The 25,948-nt window shown below is 30.6% G+C and overlaps 4 protein-coding genes and 1 long non-coding RNA gene across 8 annotated transcripts; 1 reads left to right on the top strand and 4 right to left on the bottom strand.

Annotated features, from left to right (window-relative positions):
• Nucleotides 1–439: 439 nt before the first annotated feature.
• LOC104646906 (laccase-14-like) lies at nucleotides 440–2,873 on the bottom strand. Of its 3 annotated transcripts, none has more exons than XM_010321406.4 (5): nucleotides 2,589–2,824; nucleotides 2,357–2,508; nucleotides 2,075–2,286; nucleotides 1,864–1,989; nucleotides 440–699 (listed from the first exon to the last, which is right to left on the bottom strand). In XM_010321406.4, the coding sequence occupies exons 1-5, from the start codon at nucleotides 2,688–2,690 to the stop codon at nucleotides 554–556; spliced, it is 738 nt and encodes a 245-aa protein (XP_010319708.1). In that variant the 5' UTR covers nucleotides 2,691–2,824; the 3' UTR covers nucleotides 440–553. The 3 variants fall into 3 exon arrangements, with proteins under 3 accessions (XP_010319708.1, XP_010319706.1, XP_010319707.1); XM_010321404.4 differs by lacking the exon at nucleotides 440–699 and adding an exon at nucleotides 994–1,528 and having other exon boundaries at nucleotides 2,589–2,873; XM_010321405.4 differs by lacking the exon at nucleotides 440–699 and adding an exon at nucleotides 994–1,528 and having other exon boundaries at nucleotides 2,075–2,280; nucleotides 2,589–2,826.
• A 1,949-nt stretch (nucleotides 2,874–4,822) lies between these two features.
• Nucleotides 4,823–5,558, bottom strand: LOC104646907 (protein neprosin-like). Its single transcript, XM_019213505.3, has 2 exons — nucleotides 5,363–5,558; nucleotides 4,823–5,271 (listed from the first exon to the last, which is right to left on the bottom strand). The coding sequence occupies exons 1-2, from the start codon at nucleotides 5,514–5,516 to the stop codon at nucleotides 4,919–4,921; spliced, it is 507 nt and encodes a 168-aa protein (XP_019069050.2). The 5' UTR covers nucleotides 5,517–5,558; the 3' UTR covers nucleotides 4,823–4,918.
• A 2,871-nt stretch (nucleotides 5,559–8,429) lies between these two features.
• On the top strand, nucleotides 8,430–15,006 carry LOC104646909 (uncharacterized). The gene is made up of 4 exons (XR_741062.4): nucleotides 8,430–8,685; nucleotides 9,112–9,202; nucleotides 14,312–14,417; nucleotides 14,657–15,006. It is a non-coding gene; the product is annotated as an uncharacterized lncRNA (long non-coding RNA).
• Nucleotides 15,007–16,338: 1,332 nt separating this feature from the next.
• LOC101244180 (laccase-14-like) lies at nucleotides 16,339–18,056 on the bottom strand. 2 transcript variants are annotated; one of them, XM_019213572.3, is made up of 5 exons: nucleotides 17,890–18,056; nucleotides 17,608–17,759; nucleotides 17,325–17,536; nucleotides 17,123–17,248; nucleotides 16,339–16,878 (listed from the first exon to the last, which is right to left on the bottom strand). In XM_019213572.3, exons 1-5 carry the CDS (start codon nucleotides 17,932–17,934, stop codon nucleotides 16,400–16,402), a joined length of 1,014 nt encoding a protein of 337 aa, XP_019069117.1. In that variant the 5' UTR covers nucleotides 17,935–18,056; the 3' UTR covers nucleotides 16,339–16,399. The 2 variants fall into 2 exon arrangements, with proteins under 2 accessions (XP_019069117.1, XP_010319710.1); XM_010321408.4 differs by having other exon boundaries at nucleotides 17,830–18,054.
• A 970-nt stretch (nucleotides 18,057–19,026) lies between these two features.
• LOC138348323 (small ribosomal subunit protein uS8z/uS8w) lies at nucleotides 19,027–22,024 on the bottom strand. Its single transcript, XM_069297253.1, has 4 exons — nucleotides 21,839–22,024; nucleotides 20,507–20,653; nucleotides 20,276–20,436; nucleotides 19,027–19,378 (listed from the first exon to the last, which is right to left on the bottom strand). The coding sequence occupies exons 2-4, from the start codon at nucleotides 20,637–20,639 to the stop codon at nucleotides 19,280–19,282; spliced, it is 393 nt and encodes a 130-aa protein (XP_069153354.1). The 5' UTR covers nucleotides 20,640–20,653; nucleotides 21,839–22,024; the 3' UTR covers nucleotides 19,027–19,279.
• Between the last annotated feature and the right edge of the window lie 3,924 nt (nucleotides 22,025–25,948).

Raw genomic sequence — 25,948 nt, 5'->3', positions numbered from 1 at the left:
ATGAAATAATTCCAGTAGCACTGGAGGTGTTGTATATCATAACAAAAGTTTAAATACAACACATTGATAGAAACTATCCATCAAAAAAATGGGCAAACAACACAAAAATCAGCTTATTGCCCATCAATACTGCATCAAAAGGAGAAGCCTAACTAACAAAAAGAAATTCCTTATCAACTTTAGACCTTATACTCGTGACTTGTCTCTTATCCAGAATGAAAAGTCATTTTGCGGCCTGAGGAAGTTGTTGAGCCGAAAGATAAATGTTTCTAGTTTGAGAGTTCATCACTGTCTTTGCGCCCGTCTGCAAGTTGATTGGCTTCTCTGTAGCAATGCTCAAACTTGATACTAGCAAGACGTAGTATTGAAGAGGTAGCTTCAATGAGCAAGAGGGAATGGTCTGTAGTAGCTTCAATGAGCAAGAGGGAATGGTCTGTAGGTTTGAAGGTAATCTTACTCTTTTTCTTTGGCATCTTTTTTGTTTACTTCCTTGTAACTTTTTTCTGTAACTTAAGATGTAAAGACTAGGACTTGTTTGCCTTTGTCGTTGGTATCATGCCCATTCTGTAAAGCTCATCATTACTAAGCTCTGTGTTGTTCTGTTCTTGTAGATTAACAGCTTCCTCCATCGCGTGTTCAACACCATTAACGACTTCCTTGCTCTGCTTAGCCTCCTTTTCCTGTAGAACTGATTGAGGCCTAGCAAGAAAAAAATAGTTTCATATTCCAACTTTTGAATCAAATGGTGAATTGTCATCCTCTAAACCAACCCAGACACTTTCCAATTCCACTCTCACCTTAGCCATACCAAGCCTAGTTTTGCTGTTAGTAGCAGATTCCGTATACAGAGAAATATGTATATGTCGATTGAGTGTATGTGATTGCATATCTTATGTATCGCTGGACATAAACTTACCTATACCCAAGTCACAACATACGAAATACATAGACGATGTTTACATGTTGTTGGGGGTACAATTTGTAATTTTTCAAATATAATAAAACTTTGTTATAAGAAATACAATTTACATGGGAGTGACCGTTGCACTTCTATGAGCCATATTAGTCTGCCTATACCACATAATGAATGTCGTACAAAAAAATAAACCCAAAATTACAAAAGTCAATATTACATATAAATAATCCCTACTAGAGCTTTTATCATAGTTGGGGGACAAGTTGGGAAGAAGAGGTAGAAGTGGTGGTAAAGAGGGTTTGTAACTCCCTTGGTATTCGATGATGGCGGTTGTAATTTTATTCGTGTCATATGCCTCGCTAATATTCGTTGAAGCAACCATATAATAATAATAATTTGGCTGCTGGTTCGCCTCGAAGATGCAATCAATCGAGTGTTGTCTAGTCAATTCGACAAAGGGGGTTGATAATGGCTCTATGATAGGACTACCATCCATCGCGATTACGGTTAAGTTGTGCGAGGCGATCCCAAGGTAAAGTTTTTTATGGATCGCAGCGTTTACAATTCTGAGAAGATATTTCTTCCCAGTATCCACTACTATCCTAAAAGTTCCTGTGCAAATATAATTTAATAAAAGAACATTAAAATGAATTCAACAAATAACTAGAGAAAATAAAAAGTAAAATCTTTACCAGGTTTGACATAAACTGATCCAAGTGAAATTTGATGACATTATCTTTTTAAAATTTCAATACAATAATAACAACATAATAACAGCTAATGCATTTTTCTTTTATCAAATTTTAAAGGCCCTTCCACCATTACTTGGAAAAAAGCCATGTCTTTTCCTTAACTATTTTAAAAGCCTAATTAAGGAGATGATTTTGACTTTTAATAGATTAATTAAGTTTGATATAAATAAATTGAACTGGACGACTCACGCATACCATTTTTTGAACAAGGGTAGAAGTCACCAGGCTGTCCATTGATCGTGTAAGCGTTCGATTTTACGTCACTGCCTGAGTCGATATAGTCGACGAAGACCTCCTTGACATCCTTCTTCCACCATTCACCTGTGAAGAATTAATCAAACATATATATGTTAGTAAAAAGACTTGTGGTTTCAAAAGAAACTAAATTATTCGAATGCTGTTATACCTAAAATGATGGGAATATCGACATGATCATCAGGTTCTGGATGGACAATGAAAGCGCCATGAACAGTGGCGCGTTGCCAGATGTTCATGGCATGCCACCATAGCGTCCCTTCGTCGTCTTCAGATATTGTTATATTTTTTCTGACGGCAGCTCCTGCCTCAACTAGCCACTCCACTTGATCAGACTTCACGTGTCTACCAACACGCCTACAACTTCATTTTACAACAGTCACCAAAAGTAACAAATGACGTAAACAAACAATGATAAGTAGAATCTTTGTACCAAAACATCGTAACGTTGTCCTTCCCTCTGTTTTCAACGTCTAGGGACAACGTTTCTCCAGCAAGCGCATATATGGTAGGCCCTGGGAATTGTCCGTTGACAGTTAGAATCTTCTTCGATTGACAAAGCCTATCGAAAGAAGTTTCTTCAATCTGTTGATATATAAACTGATTAGTACACAACACAAATGATAAATTTTAACGTTGCAAAAAACATACAATATAATACTTACAACAAAATGAAAAACATTTGTTGAAGCGGTGTACTGAACCGCGAAAAATAGGATTAGTACGAAACTAGTGTTGGCTTTCATGGTCTGGTTTTGGAATGCCATTTTTCTTGAGAAAAGATGAAGAAGATCGAAGGGCACTATTCTTTCAAGAATATTGTAATCAGTTTAAACTCTTTTACAGTAAATTAACAAATGAAAGTGGAGAAATTTCTATCTATTATATAGAGGATAAAAGGCAATACAGCTATATTTATTCATATCACTCAACTTTAATTCTTCCCAATTTGAATAGAAGTTAAATAAATTGGTTTAGGGTTATAAGGGTAAAATCATTTTACCCTCTTATCTATTCATATGCACTATCCAATTTGAAACGAAGTGCAATAAGTTGGTTTAGAGTTATAAGTTATCACTTTTTTAGGAAAAAAGAAGAGATATAGAGTAAAAATTAAATCCAAACAATTATAGCTAATTGTTACCCATCACTATCATGCATATTGATTATGGGTAGGAAAAAGGAAAAAAACAAGTAATGAATGCTTTAAAATTAAAAAAAGTTGAAACATTCAAAAATATATGAAATTTTCTGCACATAGAAGATATGATCAAGAGAGTTCATGACGAGGCTAACAGCAAGAACTAAGTCTACTCCTTTTGTTTACACCACTGGCTATTTTGATGAAATAAACACAAGGCATATTCTTTCTTGCATTAACAGTTACCCTGTGCAACTCATCTGCTCCACACAAGTCTAATGTTTCCTTACTTGCATAGAAGGACTACATATTTACACGTCTACAATATCTTATAACGTAGTAATTCAATCTGTTCCAATTTTACACAACATCAGAAACTGGAGTACACACTCCCAAACCTCCGTGAGCTAATGACTATATATTGCATAATATGTGAAAGTTCCTTAGTGTCTAATGCAAAACTTCAAATGAAAAAGTAAAATAAATGTCCAAAAGAAATAGATAATATGCAATTGGGCCATAATAAGAAAATAATGTAGCTATAAGCATGAACTTAGGGGTGAAAATAGATTTAATGGGAATCTGACTTTGATCCAACACCAATCAAAATCCAACTCAAAAACTTTAGGCAATGGTGAAGAAACCTTGGATAACTCGTCTACAACAACGGGGATACTTAATTTTTATCTAGAATAACAAATACACACACACTTGAAGTAATTAATAGTATAACATACATCAATAGCTTCGCGTATATCAGGTATGCCTTTGGTTATATTCTCTCCAATTCTTTGATATCCTCTACTTTCATGATACATAAGAAACCATTAATAAAGATAATATATCGAAATAGTAACAATTTAAGTTAACAACAGGAATAAACCTGTATCCAGTTTCTGCAGAGAGTATGATCTTCATTTTTCTCTTCATAGGGTTGATGAAAATATTCGCATGTTATGTTTTTAATATCTTTCATAAGGGAATCAGGAATACCATGGACCTTCTGCAAGATTAAGGAACAAACAACAGTAGAGACACTAATCCCACAACAATGAATTGATTTATACGAAAGGTCCAACTTAAAACTCAGTAAAAGCTTAGTTTCTTCACAGTGAAAGCACACTTTCCCAAAATTGCAAATTAGATAGAAACAATAATTAGGTTACAATCAAGACCGCCAAGGACAGTTAGCACCCTCTATGCACAGGTCCAATAATTAGCGTTAATTTGTTTTTGATAGTTTGGATTATGTGTTGTTGTCGGGAATGAGTTAAATATTTATGAATTTGTGTTGATTTCTTCACTTGAGTTATTGTCTTTTTCATTGATTAATTTGCACAAGTCGTATGTGCCTTAGGAGTTAGCGAGTGTTATATCTCTGTTTTAAATTGGATTGATGTCTTACTGTGATGTTAGCTTGTGTGGAGGCTTATGTGATACTGTTAATTGTTGTGGAAATTCTTCAGAAAATTTTGCCCAATTCAATTTCACGTAGTTTGTTGTAAATGGCTTTGTTATAGGACCATTGCAATTACAGTTAAGTTGTGTCTTGCGATCCCAAAGTAAAGTGCAGCGTTCACATTACAGGAGAAAGTGTTTTCCGTCAAGAATTTCTTTATTCCTAAGTTCAAACTAAAAAAAATTCGCTTATCTAAAATGTAAAAAATCTCAGTTGTCTCACCACACTTGTTAGCTAATTATTAAGTGAAGAGTGTGAATTGAAATAAATATGTTTTCAATAACAGGCACATCAAGTACTGAATCACCCAAAATAAATTGCAACTGCAATTGCAAGAACTAATATAATAGCTTCTTAGTTTTATATATCAGTACAATACAAGCCGTTGGTGCATCTCAGCAAAAACCAGCACCCCCAAATACAAAATTATAATCCCAGTAATCATCATGAGCATTATGTTGACTTCCTTCATGATAACATCTAGATTGATGCGTTTGAACCAACGATTCATCGGGTTGAACATCTTGATCATAGCCCACTCCATACATGACTTGACGCATATGACAAGTGGTGTGTGGATTGCCATCCTCAAAATTACCATTTCCCATGGGGGGACTAAATTGTTGACCCGCTGGTGTAAACGCCTGTCCTCCATATCGCACTACCTGCGATCCATTTCTCAGTTCATTAAAAAGGGTCTCCGGCCATAAACCAATACTAAACGCACCCTGAAACAAAAGATAATAGTCTGCAAAAATAAATAACAACAGAGTTACAACAACAACATACTTGTTGATACTAATATTCCAAAGTATTACAACGGTATGTAATTTACTTACCTTCATCCTTGTATAACTGAATTTCCAATTCATAGTCATCATACATTGGCCTAGAGATTTTTGGGAATGCATAATCTATGGGTACATCAGTGTCAAGTTGAACAAAACCTGGACAAATATTATTGTAACATCCTGTTTTCCGACCGCCATCCATCTATATAATTAAAAAAAAAATGAAACTAAACTTATTCTACATGATTTTGAATTATTTCTTTATGAAAAATACCAATTAATTTCTAATATACTTACTGTCCATGGGAGTATAATCGAGTCCGGCTATCACCGTATAGTTGTGGATGTACCTAAATCAAACATTAACTTCAGGAAATCGAATCATCAAAAAAAGTACTTTATTAGGTTCAAATCATTGATGTTTTATGAAAACTTACAATCCATCCGGCTTGTATTTGCTCGAAATTTGGGTCATTATCTGCACTTTGATGAAATATTGCTGCGGAACTATATTGGCCAGCTCCATTTACATAAAAATTATACAAAGTAATAGTAGCTGTGGCACTTGTAAAACTTTTTATTTCTGGAGATGCATTCATACTAATTCCTGCAAACTGAAGTGTAGTATCAGATTAAATTTAACTATTTGAAATTGAATTTGTTGAGTATTTATAATAAATTTGAATAATTAAAGAAGTAGTTACATCGATGATATCTTCAGCAAGGGATATACTTAAGGAGGCATCTTTGGCATTTTGGAGTTGTTCTTCTGTCAATCGTCGAATAGGGACGTTCCAATCGGACAACCTGTTTTATTCAACCAGAATTCTTCTGTCTTAAAATAAATATTTTTAGCTTTTTGCAATCGCTCGCCTTTGATTGATCTTTGTTTTTCTAGCTCCTTAGCAATTGTCATCTGTTGTTTCGAAAATCCCCATACGTGCAGAAAAAAATGATGTATTTCAAAGAAAGTACAAGAAAAATTATATTTAAATAAACATAAAATATTACTGAAAATAAATGCATGTAAGGGTTAGATTTTGGTGACAATGATAGAGTTGATCAAAGAGTGATCGGTTAAACATTATTTCTCAAAAAGTTATACTAAATATATTATGTATAAACATTAATTTTATGCAAGTTTAATAAGAGTTTTAATTATGAATTAGCTATATCTTATAAAGAAAAAGATATGGGCTAATTTAACCCTATTATAAGATAATTGGTGTAGATCTATAACTTGAACTCTTAACATAAATTAATAAAATTTGGGAAGACATCTTATGTCAATTACTAATAATAGATTTATCTTTTCAAATTATTAAAGAATGTATAAATTATTTACATCAAAATTCACAAGTTTCAAAAACTTGATTCCACCTGAGATAAAAATACAAAACATTGCAAACAATAGAATTGGGTATTATCAGCTTTTGTTTGTCAAAAGAAAAGAAGAAGAAATCAGTTCAGTTGCATGAGTATAAATCTTGCACCTTGATTCTTTCTTTGTGCGGCATCGGGTGCAAAAGAGTTGGTTGTTTATAAATATCCACACAATCATAAATATCTCCGTGAATAGTCTGCAAATATAAATTAATTTCACTATAATTTATCCATTAAAAAAAACGTATAAATATTTCTATAAGAAATATGAAATTTATACCTCAAGGACGAGATTTTGACTAGACCCATAACCTTCAACCAAACAAAAGGCAACGGTAGTCCAAACTAAAATGATGAAGCATAGAGTTGTAAACATCATTGCCATCTTTTTTTTCCCCATTATATTTCTTAAATAACCTATATATTTATATATTTATAGTGCAGAAGAAATGGTTATTTAGTCAAACATGGAATGCAATCTGATTATCGAAATCTAAGATTTAAATTATAAATAATATTCAAATATAATTCAATAAAATTAATTCCAAATTTATCCATTGTACAAATATTCTCCAAATTAATTAGTATACACTGAAAGTGGTCAGTAAAATTATGCTGTCAATTTGTTTTTGCAAAAACTATATAGTATATTCATATATTAAAAATATTTAAATAATAATAACAAGAAAATTATAATTAGGATTCCAATTTTAAAAGATTTGATTTAAATGTCTTAATATTCAAATATAATGAATAATATTATCACCAAAATTTAGTCATTGCATGAATATTCCCTAAATTAACTAGTATCTTTGATAGTTGACAACCAAATTATATACTATCAGTTCATTGTTAGAAATATTATAAAGTATTTTTATATATTATTAATATTTAAATAACAATAATAAAATAATATAATACTTCTTTTGTTATTTTATTTATATAATAGTAATATGTGAAGATACTTCATAATATTTCTATGAGTAAAAAGATCATGTAATTTTGATATTTGCTTGTCCTTGGATACTAGTTAGTTTCTTCTTTTTTGTTACTCCCTCCTTTTCAAAAATAATGTCCCTATTTCCTTTTCAATTTGTTTAAAAAAGAATGATCCATTTACTTTTTTAGCAACACTTTAATTTTTTACGTGAAATGTTTAAAACTACAATATTAAAGGGCATTTTAGTACATTTGATATAATTTTAGTTTAAAATCACAAAATTAAAAAATCTTCTTTATTTTCTTAAATTTCGTTCCAAGCAAACTAGGTCCTTGTTTTTGTAATGAAGGGAGTACATTCCTTTGTTATTCATATTCTCTTATATGTTGACACCTAATTTTGGACATCTACATTATAGATCAATTCAAACAAATAAGTAGTTTTATTAAATTTTAAAAAATATATGATATTGTTGGCAAGTTACTTTAAATAGATTTGTTACTTTTTATAATTTTCAATTAAAATAATGTATATTGTTTCTATATAATTAGTATATTTTATGGATATTCTAAAATGATCTCAAAAAGATTTCATTTTAATTAAAAAGTCAATAAAAATAGTTTAATTTAATTTATATTTATGATTTTAAGTAATTTAGCTTAATATTTAATTTCATCAATTAAATAAGCTTGCTAATTAATTAATCTTAATTCATCGTGTTTAAATTCTAGCCACTCGAATCGGCTATGTTTTGAATTCTATATGGCTTAATTCAATTTTTTGACCAAAATTGGGCCATTTCAGCCGACTTATCAGCCCAACACAAATCCAGCAGTCTGTTCTATCAATTTTCCTTAATTTCAGTAGCCCATTTCATAATATACTGCCCATTTCCAATGGTCCAGCAGCGTACAACGCCGACCGATAGGGTTCAATTTTGTTTTGTCTTTGCTTGCGTCTGCCTATGTTTAGTTCGTCGGAATCGTAGGGGTTTGAGGTTGGTCGTGGAAGGCTCTTCTTTCGTCCCAGATTCACCGTTCTACAAGAGGTAATAAACTCTTCTTTGTCTGATGTCTATCAATTAAGACAACTTTAAGAACATTAACATCAATTTTATTTTTTTTAGCGAAAATGACAGAATAACAATATGTTTATTAATTTTACGTATTTTAGATTTTAGTTTTATTAAATTTTTGTGTAATTTAGAATATATTATTATTAATTTAGTGTATTTATGCAAACTCATTTATTGGACCAAAACATGGTCCAATAACCATTTAATGAAAAAAGAAATTAATAATTACATGTACAGTATCAAGAAATGTAAAACTTAAATGCATTCAAAATTTTCAGATTATCATGGTCCAATAACCATTTAATGAAAAAAAGAAAAAAGAAATTAATAATTACATGTACAGTTCTTAAAACTTAAACACATTCAAAATTTTCAAGTTTTTTTCATCAAAATTTCCAGATTCTTCATCAAAGTCATTGATTATCAAGGATTCAAACAGATTTTCGAGCTCATAAAGGATTATTATTAAAGCAGATTTCGTGGTGGCAAGGTTAGTTCAACTTTCAGTTCTGATTTTTTTTTTATGTTTTTGTTAAAATTCTGATTTTATATATCACGATTTTATGGATTATTTATGTGATTTTGTTATAATATCCATCATACATCTATGATTTTGTATTTTTTGTCCCTTTTTTGTGATTTTCTTTGAAAGTTTAAGATTAGGTTTATTATGAAAATTCATATATATAGAATCATTTTTGTTTGATGTTCAATACGGTTTACCAGTTGTTAAAAGAAAATTTCTTTTTTTTTTTCCAGATTTTTGGATTGTTAGATAAAAAAGAGTGTATTGTATGCAATGGGTGATTCAGTAAGAATTACTAGAGGTATAAACAACAATATTCAAAAATTTTCGGAATTTCCCTCATTTGATTTGCGCATTACTCATGCTACCAAAAAAGTTCCTAGATTATATTTTGATCTTGTTAAATCTAGGAACTTTTTTGATAGCATGAGTAATGCACAAATCAAATGAGGGAAATTCCGGAAAATTTTGAATGTTGTTGTTTATACCTCTAGTAATTCTGACTGAATCAGCCATTGCATACAATACACTCTTTTTTTTTTTACAATCCAAAAATCTGAAGAAAAAAAAATTCTTTTAACAACTGTTAAACCGTATTGAACATCTAACAAAAATGATTTTATATTATATGAATTTTCATAATCTACCTAATCTTAAACATTAAAAGAAAATCACAAAAGAAAGGGACAAAAAATACAAAATCATAAATGTATGATGAATATTAAAACAAAATCACATAAATAATTCATAAAATCGTGATATATAAAATCAGAACTAACCTTGCCACCACGAAATCTGCTTTAATAATAATCCTTTATGAGCTCGAAAATCTGCTTGAATCCTTGATAATCAATGGCTTTGATGAAGAATCTAGAAATTTTGATGAAAAAAACTTGAAAATTTGGAATAATCTGAAATGTTTGAATGGATTTAAGTTTTACATTTCTTGGAGTTGTACATGTAATTATTAATTTTTTTTTCTTTTTTCATTAAATGATTATTGTACCATGATAATCTGAAAATTTTGAATGGATTTAAGTTTTACATTTCTCGGAACTGTACATGTAATTATTAATTTCTTTTTTCATTAAATGGTTATTGGACCATGTTTTGGTCCAATAAATGAGTTTTTATAAATACATTAATTAATAATAATAATATATATACTAAAATCTAAAATACACAAATTTAATAAAACTAAAATCTAAAATACGTAAAATTAATAACATATTGTTATTCTGCCATTTTCACGAAAAAAATTAAATTAATATTATTTTAATTAATTATGTTCTTAAAGTTATCTTAATCGCTAAATTTCCCATGTTTATTTGATAGCATAGGACATGTACAAAAATGAAAAATTGTGCCAAATATAAACGGGTCAAAAGCCCAAAACTGAATTACGCCCAATGGTGGCCCAGGTGTACATAACCAGACTTGGGCCCAATAATTTTTCTCCCTTTCTTATTTGTTTTTAGGAAAATTTTCAAAATGTCAATATTTTAACATTTAAAGAGTTCATTAACAACACTTTTAATATTTAATAAAAATATCGAAATATAAATTTATTATGTATCTTCTTTATATTCTTTTTTTTTATTTATTTAAAGAATACAATTTTTATATAAGATTGGAGAAAATTAGGGGAGATAAATTATTTTTAAAAAGGAACAAATGCTAATAGTCTCATTACTTACAATTTATCAAAATACATCAACTCTCATCTTATTCTTCTTTTTTTTTTCCCTAAAAACACACCCTTCTCCATTGTTCTAAAATATTCAATATCCATTTTTCTTAATCTTTTTTTTTTGTTTCTGAACACTTTTATTTATCAAAATGAATATTCAATTTTCACTAATTATTGTTATGAAAATCACGGAATCAAAGAAGTACCACATCTATAAAATTTCAATATCAATTTTTCAATAATTATTGTTATGAAAATCATATAATCAAAAAATTTAATATTCAATTCCCACTAATTATTGTTATGAAACTTTATGATAATACATTATAGTTTTATCTATTAATTAAAAAAATTAATTTTAGAAATTTGAACACCTATAGTTTTATATGTTATTTGACATACTTTTCTCACAGTGTATTTGTTTTATTTTTTAAAATTTTGTATTCTTGCTTAAAACGTACTTATTCCAATATGTGTACTGTTTGTATTAGTATTCATTCTAGTTTTCATGTTGTATTTTGGATAATAAACTTGTATTTCTTTATTGGTTCATATTCATTCCAATATGTATGTCAAATAAATGTGTAGCTATTTAAGAAATACATGTGTACTCATATATTTTTTCACTATACATTTATTTTTCTTTTCAGAATCTTATTTCCATTTCTAAGGCGTATTCATTTCAATATGTATATTATTTGTATTTGTATACAAATACAAATAAATTAATAGAAAGTTGTTCTTCCTATAAATAAAATACATAACTATTTGACATATCTTTGTATTATTACAAATTAGGGACAAATACAAGAACCATAAACTATGCAACATGAAATGTTTAATAAATACAAATATTGATAGTATACGTAGCGATTTGAATGAAAATTGAGAAAGAATACCAAATTCTAAAAAAGAAGTATAAATAGAAAACAAACTAATAGAAAATTGTTTGACAACTATTCGGTCTTTCGTCATCTTTTTCAAGATCCCCATAAGTAGACGAAGATTCTACATTGCGTTATGAAATTGAGGAAGGTTTTGCACACCAATTGGGTCTTCTAAATGTTTTGACCCTCTTTCTTCCCTCATTTTAGCAGCAGATCATACAATATTCGCTATTTCTTGAGCAATAAATAAATAAATAAAAGAATGAGAAATCACTAGAAATTGATTGATTAAGATGCATACCTCTAGTAAGCCTCTTGGATTCAACCATTGGAGAGTAAACCCTAATGAAGATTGAAAAAAATAAACGACTTTTTAAGATTTAAACAAAAACAAAATTCGAAAGAAATCTGAAAATATGATAAAGATTAGGGACCATAATCAAAGGAATTCATGTTGATCCAATTTTTTATTAAAAAAAAAAAAACCAAAATATATGTCAGAGAATTATTAACAACTTGAATGTTGGAGGAAAATCAAAAAAGATAAATATGAGGAAGAAATAGTTTAAAATGGAAGAGAGAATTAAGAATTTGAAAAGATAAATATGAGAGAGAATGTTTTTTTTTTTAAAAAAAAAAGATATATAGAATTAATTGAAAAGGAAGATAAAATAGGAAGAAAATTGGAATCCATAAAACTTTTAAAATAATGACATCTTTTTACATTATTACTAATATTTATAAAGTATAATTATTTTTACTAAATATGTTACTTTTTGTTACTAAGAAAAAAATTCATATACAACTACAACAAGAAACATAATAGGTATCCTTAACTATAGTTTGTCTATTTACATAACATAACTATAGTTTAAATTGCTATTATATTTATGATTTGTATAATTCATTCTATTTATAATTAATCATATAAAAAATCTATCTAATTATATCTAACTAATTAAGCATTAATTGAGAAATGCCTTAATTAAAGGTAATTTAGTATAATTATAATATGTTATCAAAATAAAACTTCTTCCTTTTGAGGACTATTTATGGTTTCCTTTAATCAAAGTTTATTCTGTATTAATACAAAAACAATTAATTTATTTTTGTGGCTGGAACAACGAAAACGTAAACATAAAATTTATTCATTATGAGTTGTAAAATTTTCTGACTACATTCAATGTATATGATTTCATATATTTCTTAGTTTATTTGTCTTTAATTTGAACTACTGTGTTATTGATTACGAATGTCGATTAAAATGATATTTTATATGGAGTAGTTGATTTGTTTGAAAATAATTTGTAGATGTATATAATTGGTATCGAATTCCATACTAAGGTTGTTTGTGACTGATTTTTGTCTAAACATATAATTGAGTTTTTTTTTTCCGGTTAGTTATATCATTTTTGTATATTTTACTGTTCGTTTTGTATATTAAATATATTTTATACAATTTTAAAAAAATGCACAAGTACCTTAGACCATGATCGAATCAGAAGCACACCTTAACTAAACTAAGGTCTTATTACTCTTCTAACTTATTTTTTGGTAATTTTGTGCAACTTTTTAGCTCACGTGGTATCTAATTATCTTTCACGCATCTCAATTGCGTAATGTCACGGTATGTGCCACGTAAATTAGTTCTGTTATGTTAATCATTCTGATTATTTCTCATTTTATATGAATTGTTGTTGTTTTTTATCCTCTTTAGAATGATTATTTTTATTAATTTAAATTTTGTGTATGGTTAATAATTGAAAAATCGATCTGAACTAAACCAAAATAAATAACAATCAAACCAAATAAATGAATATTATACTTGGTTAGGTTTTGTTTTAATAAATCAAAAATCGAATAAATTGATTGGTTTTGTTTTCAACCAATAACATGTAGTGTCCCATATCTTGTAAAATTGCGAATTAGTCATTTTACCTTCTCTTTGGCAATTTCATGCTTAATTTGTGTTTCGAAAATGATTTATGTGGTCCCAACCTAGTAGCTTATTGCTGAAAAACGTTGCTAGGCTAGTCGTTAGACCTTACTGTGATGTTAGCTTGTGGAGAGGCTTATGTGATACTGTTAACTGATGTGCAAAGTCTGTGATTCTTTAGAAAATTGCCCGAGTTAGGGGCTTGAGTTGACTTATGAACATATTATAATGAAAGAAATGATTTCAAATGGATTTCTCCACTATCCATATCCTAACCTTTTGATTTTGGGAATTCGATACTATTTGCAATTCTTAAAGAACTGATTATGCCTTGTGTTGTGATGCATGCAACTTTACGAGTTTCAAAAAAAAAGTATGTGTTGTGATGCATTCCTCATGATGTAGCATATCATTATTTCATGCAAATATGAAAAAGTGGAGTAGTACTGTCTTTTCAAGTAAAAAATATTGACACCTTACTTATATTATTGACCACGCTGAGCTGGCAAGTTGCTTATCTAACAATGCAACTTGAAAAAAATCTTATGTTATGTATGAAGTGAGTTGAGCTTCATGGAGATCGTGCTGGCTGTGATGATCCAACCATGGTGACTTACATTGGGTGCATTGAAGGTTGAAGTTATCTCCTCATTGGTCATCAGAAAGGTAGAAAATACAAAAGAAAACATCATGTAAAACTTTGCAATGCCAACCCCTCATGGTTATGCTTCAAGAATTCTCATTCATAGCAATATTACTAATTACTATCATTAAGCATTCTAAGTAATCTGCTCTGTGGTTAATAAATAGATCAAATTGAATTGATGTTTTGATTAATTATTTTGAAGTTGATGCTCATAGCCCCTGAACATGTTCCCAATTTGATTTTATTGCTCCGTTATCAGATTATTGGAGAGTATATGCAGCATTCAGTTGTTTGAAAGGAATGTTCTTCACCTTGACGTTCAAATATTGATTTGTTCATTTAGAATCTATAGTCATAAGGGCATGTTTGGGCTGAAAGTTCCACAGTCCTAACTAATGAAGGTGGTTCAAGCAGAGTTCTTGTCATTGGATGTGGTTAATGTTCAACATTTTATGTTACTAGGTAAGTTTGGTTCATTTGTACTTCTTCCATATTTTTGCTACTTATCAGGCATGTAACAATATGAAGAAAAAAGAAAAGTTCAAGTTTAAAAATAATTTATCAACCAAAAACATGTTTTAGCTTAATAATATGGATACATTTTACGTATGTTGCGCATGGATTTTTTAGTTGTTGCTTTTACACTTGTTGCATTGTTTCCTTGAATATCTCCATTTTTCTGTATCTTTACAAAATCTATGCTTCTTTGATCAGTCTTGTAGCTTGTGCTTCTATATTTTGAAAATCTTTACAAGCAGGTCCAACCTCCAAAGATACTATAGTTGTTCAGGTTTGTGAAAAAGATGGTTTATCAGTACTAAAATTCTGATTGAATAGGCAGCTGATAGCTCAAGAACATTATAAACTTTGGGTAGCAGATTCAATTATTCCAGTAAGTACCATCTCTATACTTATTAATTTGGTTTCGGAGTGGAAAAGATTGGAACCTATGGTAAAGGGTTGGTGATGCCAAGTAGTGAGAAAGAAACAATGTTTGGCTGGACTTTTGGAAGACGAAAGAAGATGCAAAACATAAGATTATCGCTCCCTTGTCACTTATGTTGACAAATGTTTTTGATGAAGTAGAGAAGAATTTTACATAGTTCCTCATCCCCTATTTATTTTTTGTGCACCACAAGTTTCTTGCTTCTTACATGTATAGAAGATTGGATTTATTCGTAACTATGCATCTTTTGTAAGGTTGTCTAGATTATATTTGATATTATTCTTGTAAGGTGTTATTGCCCTTCTTTTACTGTTGAAATTTATTACTTTTTTCAAAAAAGAATAGACACAACCTGTATTCTAAGATAAGCTATTAAAAAAAGAAGAGTAGCACTGAAGGTGTTGTATATCATAACAAAAGTTTAAATACAACACATGAATAGCAACTATCCATAATAAAATAAAAATAAAAAAAAAGCGCAAACAACACAAAAATCAGCTTATTACCCATCAATACTAGAGCAAGAAGAGAAGCCTAACTAACAACTTTAGACCTTATACTCGGGAGTTGTCTCTTATCCAGAATGAGAAGTCCTTTTGTGGCCTTGGGAAGTTGTTGAGACGAAAGATAAATGTTGCTAGTTTGAGAGTTCATCACCATCTTTGCTAGCCAGTCTGCAAGTTGATGCTCAAACTTGATACTAGCTAGATCTAGAATTGAAGAAGTAACTTCTATGATTCTGGTCAATCTGAGCCACTAGCCTTTTTTCCTTGAGCATTTTGATTATCAAAAGTGAATCCAGTTCCATGATGTTTTTTTTTTTTTTACACCATTTGCCTCCAAATCATGTTGCCTTGGCTCCTGCTATATTATGACTATAGCACTCCAGTTCCAATTACTTCCCTTTTCCTGTGGTTGAGTGTGTTCCTGTTCATGCCCATTCTCTGTTCTGTTCCTGTAGATTAACAACTTCCTCCGTCGCTTGTTCAACACTATTAAATCAACCATTTGTAATTTTTTTCAAATATCAAAAAAGTTTACTGTAAGTGGTACAATTTACATGGGAGTGACTGTTGCGCTTCTGTGAGCCCTATTAGTCTGCCTATACCAAACAACAAATGAACCCAAAATTACAAAAGTCATTATTACATATAAATAATCCCTACTAGAACTTTTATCGTAGTTGCGGGGCAATTTGGGAAGAAGAGGTACAAGGGAGGGTATGTAACTCCCTTGGTATTCTATGATAGCGGTTGTAATTTTATTCGGGTCGTACGCCTCGCTTTTATTCTTTACAGCAACCGCATAATAATAATAATCTGGTTGCTGGTTCGCCTCGAATATGCAATCCATTGAGTGTTGACTAGTCAATTCGACGTAGTCCGTTATAAATTGCTTTGTTATAGGACGTCCATCCCTCGCGATAACAGTTAAGTTGTGCCTTGCGATCCCAAAGTAAAGGTCGTCTCGGATTGCAGTGTTCACAACTCTGAGAAGATATTTCTTCCCAATATCTACTACAATCCTAAAAGTTCCTGTCCATTTTATTTTTTTTAATTAATAAAAGATGTTAAAAATCAAACAGAAAAGTCCAACCAAAAAAAACTGATTTTTAATTTCAATACATAATAACAACTAATGCATCTTTCTTTTATCAAATTTTAAAGGCCCTTCCACCATTACTTGGAAAAAAGGCCAGTGTATTTTCCTTGACTATTTAAAGAGATCGGATATGAAGATTTTGATATAAATAAATGGAACTGAACTAATTATGCATACCATTCTTTGAACAAGGGTACAAGTCACCAGGTTGTCCATTAATCGTGAAAGCGTCCGATTTTATGTCCCTGCCTGAGTCGATATAGTCGACGAAGACCTCCTTGACATCCTTCCTCCACCATTCACCTGTGAAGAATCAATCAAACATATATATGTTAGTAAAAAGACTAGTGATTTTAAAATAATTCGAATGTTGTTATACCTAAAATGATGGGAATATCGACATGATCATCGGGTTCTGGATGGACAATGAAAGCGCCATGAACAGTGGCGCGTTGCCAGATGTTCATGGCATGCCACCATAGCGTCCCTTCGTCGTCGTCAGATATTGTTATATTTTTTCTGACGGTAGCTCCTGCCTCAACTAGCCACTCCACTTGATCAGACTTCACGTGTCTACCAACACGCCTACAACTTCATTTTTACAACAGTCACCAAAAGTAACAAATGACGTAAACAAACAATGATAAGTAGAATCTTTGTACCAAAACATCGTAACGTTGTCCTTCCCTCTGTTTTCAACGTCTAGGGACAACGTTTCTCCAGCAAGCGCATATATGGTAGGCCCTGGGAATCGTCCGTTGACAGTAAGAATCTTCTTCGATCGGCAAAGCCTTTCAAAAGAAGTTCCTTCAATCTGTTGATGTATTAACTGATTAGTAGACAACACAAATGATAAACTTTAACGTTGCAAATATAATACTTACAACGAAATGAAAAATATTTGTTGAAGCGGTGTACTGAACCGCCAAAAATAGGATTAGTACCAAGCTACTGTTGGCGTTCATGGCCTGGTAATTTTGGAATGCCATTTTTTCTTGAGAAAAAGATGAAGAAGATCGAAGGCCACTATTCTTTCAAGAATATTGTAATCAGTTTAAAATCTTTACAGTATATTAACAAATGAAAGTGGAGAAATTTCTATCTATTATATAGAGGATATTTATTCATATCACTAAACTTTAATTTGAATACCAAGTCAAATAAATTGGTTAAGGGTTATAAGGGTAAAATCATATTACCCTCTGTCTATTCACATGCACTAAACTTTAATTCTTCCCAATTTGAATAGAAGTTATATAAATTGGTAAGGGATTATAAGGGTAAAATCGTTTTACCCTCTTATCTATAAATATGCACTATACTTTAATTCTTCCCAATTTGAATACAAGTTCAATAAATTGGTTAACCCTCATATGTACTATAATTTAATTCTTCCCAATTTAAATACAAGTTAAATAAAATGGTTAAGGGTTATAAGATATCACTTTTTAGGAAAAAGAAGAGATATAGAGTAAAAATTAAATCCAAACAATTATAGCTAATTGTTAGCCATCACTATCATGCATATTAATTGTTATATTCTCTCCAATTCTTTGATATCCTCTACATTCATGATACATAAGAAACCATTAATAAATGTAGGTAATACGAGTGAAGATGTTAAATTTTGAAGTTTTTTTCATTTTAGAGTATGAAATTTTACAAAAAAAATAAAATCTTTTTTAACATTTGATGCTCCTGTTGTAATTTTACAAAATCTCAAAAATTAATATTTACTTATAGCACATTTTATATTATTCTAATTACGACAATACTATAAAATACAATTATATTTTATAGTATTGTCATGATTAAAATAGCATAATCACATTTTATAATATCCGCTTTAATCTTAATCACATTTTATAATATCTAATAACCAAATACATGTTATAAAATTCTCTTTACTTTGTCAATTTTATGATGTGAACTTTACGAAAATAGTTAATCAAATTCACTGATTACACAAATGATATACTCTAACACAATATTGGATTATAAGCACAATCTCACTCTCAAACCTTGTTTGTTCATTTTACTAGAAATGTAAGATGTATGCCTGCACTTTAGAAGCTAACAAGTTTAGAAGAAAAGAGACGTTTCTCTTGCCTTTTATGCTAGTAACTATAACACAAACATCAACATCTACAACTTTAGATGTCAATGGCCTCAACAGGCAACAAGCACCAGCAAGTTTTTCAACAAAATCAGATAGTCTCAAAATTTTCAATAACATTCTACTAAATTTGATGGTAACAAGAAAAACAGAAAATGGTCGGTTACAACGAGCCATCAAACAACCAAACGAAAAGTTTTCATCCTTGTAAACACGACTCAATAAAAGAAACCAAGAACTTTTCCACCAACATTCTTTCTCCTAGCCTCTTCATGGTCCATGATACCAGCTGAGGTAGTCAGCACAATGTACCCGAACTGCAAGTTGAAAATCAATATGCAAAGATCAAAACATAAAATAGACACAGTAAAACTGACAAGTAGTACGAGTTTTACTCCATCTCTGATAGCAGAAAATGTCTGCAACTTCATTTGCTTAGTTGAAAATCAATATGCAAAGATCAAAACATTAAATAGACACAGTAAAACTGACAACAAGTACGACTTTTACTCCATATCTGATAGCAGAAAATGTCTGCAATTTCATCTGCTTAGTATCAAGTATAGTATGAACTACAGATGATGCTTCAATCCACAAAATGACTGTTGAGATACTTCTTCAAAGAAACACACTTCTCATGGGCTAATACAAATATAACTGCAGATTGAGACTCTGTTAACCAAGCCATAGGATACAAAATTTCCCCTTTGGGTATAGAGGAATGCTTCCTTTACAGGAGAGCCTCAACTGCTAGCATCTACAAAGAGCGCTTGCTATGTGACAATTATAAATGGATGAGTCTTGTAAGCATATTACAGATGATTGCCCGAGTAGTCAAGATTTTTAATGCTTAAGAAGTAGCAATAATTTTCAAATATTTTTTCTTCAATTTGAAACAAAACTACTTTTTTCAAATTTCACAATGGAGCATTGGTCAAACGCCCAAGTAGCAACCCAATTCATGATTCAGCAAAGAAGAAATCAAGGATTATTTATGTCTATTTCACAAGCTAATATGACCACGACTTGTTTCAACAAAGAAGTAAGGAATCAAAAAATAATATTTATGTCTATTTCAAAAGCTAATATGACCATGACTTGTTCACCCCAACAATCATTTTGGAAGCTAGAAGCAAGGCTCAATTTGGAGATAACCAGAAATAGAGTTCTATATATTGATCAAGGGAACAACGTGAATATATTAATTACTATACCTGTCGTGAAGGGAGCAATCTAGCAGTCCATCCTTCAATCTCCTTGACTCCAACATCAAAGCGAGGACTAATGACACCACACTTGTTAAGCCTTCCGTTCAGTTCGACAACAATCTTTCCGGACCTATGATCATCGACGTACTCAAATTCTCCGATGTAACCTACACATAGATAACACTAAGAAAATGATAGGGTGATGCTGCAGTGCATACAGTTAAGAAATTAACATACCATGCTTCTGCATAACAATGAGGAACTTGATGATGACTTTTGATGAAGGTCTAATCATGACCTGACGCTTTCCCCTCTTTTCAGCATTGTACATGCTCTTGAGAGCATCATTCAGCACGCTAACTCTGACCATCTTTTCTTATCTAACTGTACCCAGTTTATGCAATAATCAGATGCACCATCGAAAAAAGTAACCACAAAAATAGCTCCAAAAAGACAAACAAAAAGAATCAAATGATAGCAAGATATAGTCAATGCCCTCTTAAAGACACTAGGTTTGACAGCACAAATTCACATGTATTAGTGACTATAGATTAGAAACCAGACCAGCAAACTTCAGAATCATGAAAACAAAATAGCCACGGATAGGACTCAACAGAAGGCAACACAATAGTTACCAATATACAGACCTACATCAATAAGCTTCCTTTATAAAAGAACAAGAAACAAATTCTCACCACCACGCATTATCAAAAAGTGTAACAAGTGTGTTCTCTGTAATAGAACAAGATCACACACATCAACCCACTTACACAGAACATCATAAACTATTTGCTTAATTTTATTGCCTCTTTTACTTTCCAAATTCCTACTTCCAATTACACCCCCATTAAAACTAATTATCACTCACAAAGATTTACCATAAATACAACTACTAAGAACCCTAAAACATAAAAGGATTAGAACCCTCACTAATCTCCACAATCAGATAGTATAAAAACTACTTGCTCTATCATGGGTCGGAAAAAAAAAGAGATTAAAATCCATCAGTTCACAATTCACAGCAAAACCTGTAGCTGTCAAAAAAATCACATTTTTACCCTCCAAATTCCTACTTCCATTCACACCCCTGTTAAAACTAATCATCACTAGCATAAATTTTACCATAAATACAACAACCAAGAACCCTAAAACGTGAAAGGGTAAGCACACTTGCTAATATCAACAATAAGTATGTAATACTAGTATCTCCATCATGGGTCGGAAAAAAAAAGGTTTTAAAGCCATCACATCAGAGCAAAGACTCAAAGATCGTCAAAAAAGATAACATTTTTACTCTCCAAATTAATACTTCCATTCATCACAAGCATAAATTTTACAATAAATACAACTATCAAGAAGCATAGCTAATAGCTAATATCAACAATGAGATTGTAAGAAAAACTACTTTTTACAACATGGGTCGGGAAAAAAAAGAGATTAAAAGACATCACAGCACAGGAAAGCTTCTAAGAATGTGAAAAAAGTCACATTTTTAGATGACAAATCTAAACAGAAACTACAATAAACAATGGTATGTGAGTAAAGAAATGCAGGCAAAGAGACACTTACGATTTGATTCGGTAGAGAAAGAGATCACAAGAGTTGTTGCTGCGGAGGAGCAAAGAGGCGGCAATATGAAGCACTGGTTTTTACTAATAAACGTAGGGTTTTAGGTTTTATTATTGTTAGGAAGAAGAAGCACTTGGGCCCAAAATCATTTTTTGACCAAATGGAAACTCCCATATAATGTATACTGTATTGTATAATGGGAAAAGGGTCTGATATCCCTCAACTCGTTATGAAAGTGGCTCATATATGTCCTTACCGTTATACAAACAGTTCACATATACCCCTATCGTTACAAAATGACTCACATATACCCTTCATTTAACGGAAATTAAAAAATTAGTTTTAAATTTATATTTGTTACTTTCAATTTTAAAAAAAAAATATTTAGGGGTATATATGATTCTTTTATCAAAGTTAAAGGTATATTTTAATTTTTTTTCATACATAAATTATTTTTTGACTTCTTTTATTATAATTATTTGAGTTTCTTATTCTTATTTTATTTTTTCTTTCATTCCTTAGTTTAAAGAAAAAAATTTAAACTATTTTTTTCGTGTGTATTGTAATTTAATTTTGTATTCGAAGAAAAAATTTGGTCATCTATAATAAGTTTACAAGAATATTAGTGAAACATAAATAAATTTGATTATCAAAATAATAATTATAAATTAGTCATTAAAACAAAAAAAAAAGTCAAAAAAAATATGTTTGACAAGGATTAAATTTACTCATATGGGATTATATTTTTTAGAAAAAAATAATAAAATTTTAGATTAAAATAATTTTTTTTCATTTCCGTTAGAGAAAAAGGGTATATGTGGGCCATTTGTTTACAAGTAGGGGTATATATGAGCCACTTTTATAACGAGGGGTATATCAGCTCTAAATGACAAAGTTGAGGGATATATCAGACCCTTTTCCCTTGTATAAATAATACTTGTTACATTTTTCTATAATGTGGTTTTAAAATATTTTTTTAAAAAAAATTATTTCTTGTTTGTTATAGAATCAAGATCATAAGAATATAATCATAAAAAGAAGAATATTAAAAAAGTAGATAGACGAAGAGAAATTTTCTTCTTATTCAAGTGTATGTAAGTCTCATATGTATATCATACAATAGTGAATGAACAACCCTATTTATAGGTTGAGAAATCACTCCAAAAATCACCATATTAAGTATCATGATAAATAGATATATTCTTATCCAAAAAGGTTCATGAAACCTAGTGAATATGGATATTCATGTACTTACTTTATGGACTGTCCACTCATTCAATGGATTTATAATACTCCCCCTTGGATGTTCATAGATATTGTGCCTCGTTAAAACCTTACTAGAGAAAAACCCTGTGGGGAAAAATTCTAGTGAAGGAAAAAGAGTATACATATTTTTTAATACGCATTATTTGTTGTCTCATTAAAAATCTTGTCAAAAAAATCTAGTGGGAAAAAACGTCGGTTAAGGAAAAAAGAGTACAACGCGTATTATACTCCCCTGATTACAACATTACTTAATTTCTTGCAATGATGTCTCCAATCTTCGTACGTTGTGGTTGTTATATTCTTTTTCAAAGAAAAACCACACATTTCCTGAATATAGTGTGTCATTTATCTCAACCAGACGCACTTTCGACTTACTTCATGGAGGATTTTTATTTCTGCATAGCAACATTTGCTTCATTGATCGCCAGGATATTATTGTGCCTCCACATGCAAACACATAGCGTGCTTGAGATAGAGCTTTATGCGGATCAGATAAATATTCTACATCTGCGTAACCAATCAATTTTGTCTTGGATTCCTCGGAATATAATAAACTCATAACTATGGTCCTTTGAGAATATTCAATCATGTGCTCAACACCATTTCTATGTCCTTTTATCGGGGAGAAACTGAATCTTGCCAGTAAATTTACTGCAAAACAAATATCTAATCAAGTATTGTTAGCAAGATGCACTAGTGTCCTGATTGCACTAAGATATGGAGTTTCATTACCAAGAAGTTCTTTATTCTTCTTTTGAGATCAAACTGAATCATCATTTATGTCAAGCGATCTCACTCAATGAATGTAATTTATCTTATACAAAAACATATCTGTGTATGTGTACTGATAGACAAATATTTCATTTGTCAAATTATCAATCAGTAGGTCAAGACAAAAATTTGTCTTACCAAGACCTTTTCATAAAAATACAAAGACAATTAGGGTCATTTTTTTGTATCGTTTTCTTCATTGACTATTTCAATCCATATAAGGATTCTTAAAGCTTTATTGAAAAAGTTTCTTACAAACCTTATTGCATCCACCATAGGAGAATACATCTCCAATAATGTCAGGAATTTTGCGACAAACTTTTATGTCCCAAGGCATAAGCTATACTTGATATATTACGATTATACCATCGCATAATGATTTATCGTAACCCACTGTACATTATACCTTGATTTATGGACTATCTGTTCAAAACGTCACTTTTTTAAGTGAAACAATATACTTGAATTATGCATTTTACTTGGTCAACTCTTTATCTGTCCACACTATATGACATATTTGAATTCAAGATTCTCATCACAATTTATATCATTGAGCGCTACCTCATAACAAAATACTTCAACGGTTATTTGATATCGATTTCAATATAACATAACTTATCGAGATCTCTTCATTTTTCATGTACCTTAACCTTTTTCGAGGTTTTATAAAGTGTTATGTCAATGTGCTCTTTTATAGCACTTGCCTCATTATCATGACCATATTGATCATTTGTCCCTTTCCTTCTTCAAGGAATTTTATATTTGGAACCGATTGGTCTATTACGCTTTCGGCGTATATAGACTCTGTCTTTCAAAGACTTTATATTGGAGCATTTGCAATGTCAATCATCTCTCCCCCTAATGTTAGCAAATCTAACATTCATCCCAACCTTATTTGAAAATTCATCTTTGTGTGTGGTGGAGCAATTAGATCATAACCGCATATTCAACCTTTTAGATGAAAATTATTTGATTCCTGACCTTGAACTAATTTTAATGGGGAAACCTTGTTGACTTGATACATACATGTGTTGATACATGTTACTTATCTCATACCAAATCTCATTTGGGAGTTTTGGTCTCATGACCATGATTTAGCTATAATTGGAGGTATACAATTTCTGCTAAATCAACCAGCATTATCAATATAATTTCATAGTTTGAAATTGTGCTCTTAATTTTAACAATTCGGACAAACAACCTTACAAAAACCAATTTATTAGTTGACAACAAAACAGATGTGACCATCGCATAGGTGTATAGATCATATAGTTTCAAATGATCCACATGACAGGTGAAACGACCCATATTCACCCTGTTATATGTTCCAAAACTTTTAGGGAATTACAATCACAACCTTAACTGGTACAATGATCATTTTATGAAGAGAACAAGCAACACATGAGAATTCTTGAAGAATCTTTTATTTCTTCATCATATAATCCAACATGAATTCTCAATTACATTTACAGCACATTTAAACCAGAATGATCAACCAGTTATGCCAACTAATCTTTGTTTCTGTACACTTATAATTTACCTTCGCATGTGATTATATCAGCATGCCCATGTTTGTGTGCAACAAACAAGAGGAAACAATTGGTAACCTTTTACATAAATATTTATAACCCCTTCGGTTGTAGTGATTTATAGTCTCAATATTTATTTTCAATTCATCCGAAACTTAAAAAAATTCTTTTGAGACTTACTACAACCCTATTATTATTCCTCAGATAATAACACAACTCGTTAGAGCTTGCTATTAATTTTGTGTACTATCACATATTGCATGACACCATCCATATTGTGAGCATCTCCTTCAAGGAGAAATTATATCATTATTGTCATGGTCAAAACATTACGAGCAAGACATGTTTCTTGCTTTACTTTTGTTGTACCATAGGTACACAATCAATGACAAATTTGTATTGTCACACAAAATGACCACAACCCTTATAGGCAAGAAATATTTCTTTATTTTGCCCTTTCGATAGTTCATAATAAACATACCACAATATTCATGACGTATAAACGCACACGACTATTGACCGTTCATGTCAAATAAAATTTATA

Source organism: Solanum lycopersicum, chromosome 4, assembly GCF_036512215.1.
Source record: "Solanum lycopersicum chromosome 4, SLM_r2.1".
Lineage (NCBI taxonomy): Eukaryota > Viridiplantae > Streptophyta > Magnoliopsida > Solanales > Solanaceae > Solanum > Solanum lycopersicum.
This window is presented reverse-complemented; position numbering and strand designations above follow the sequence as displayed.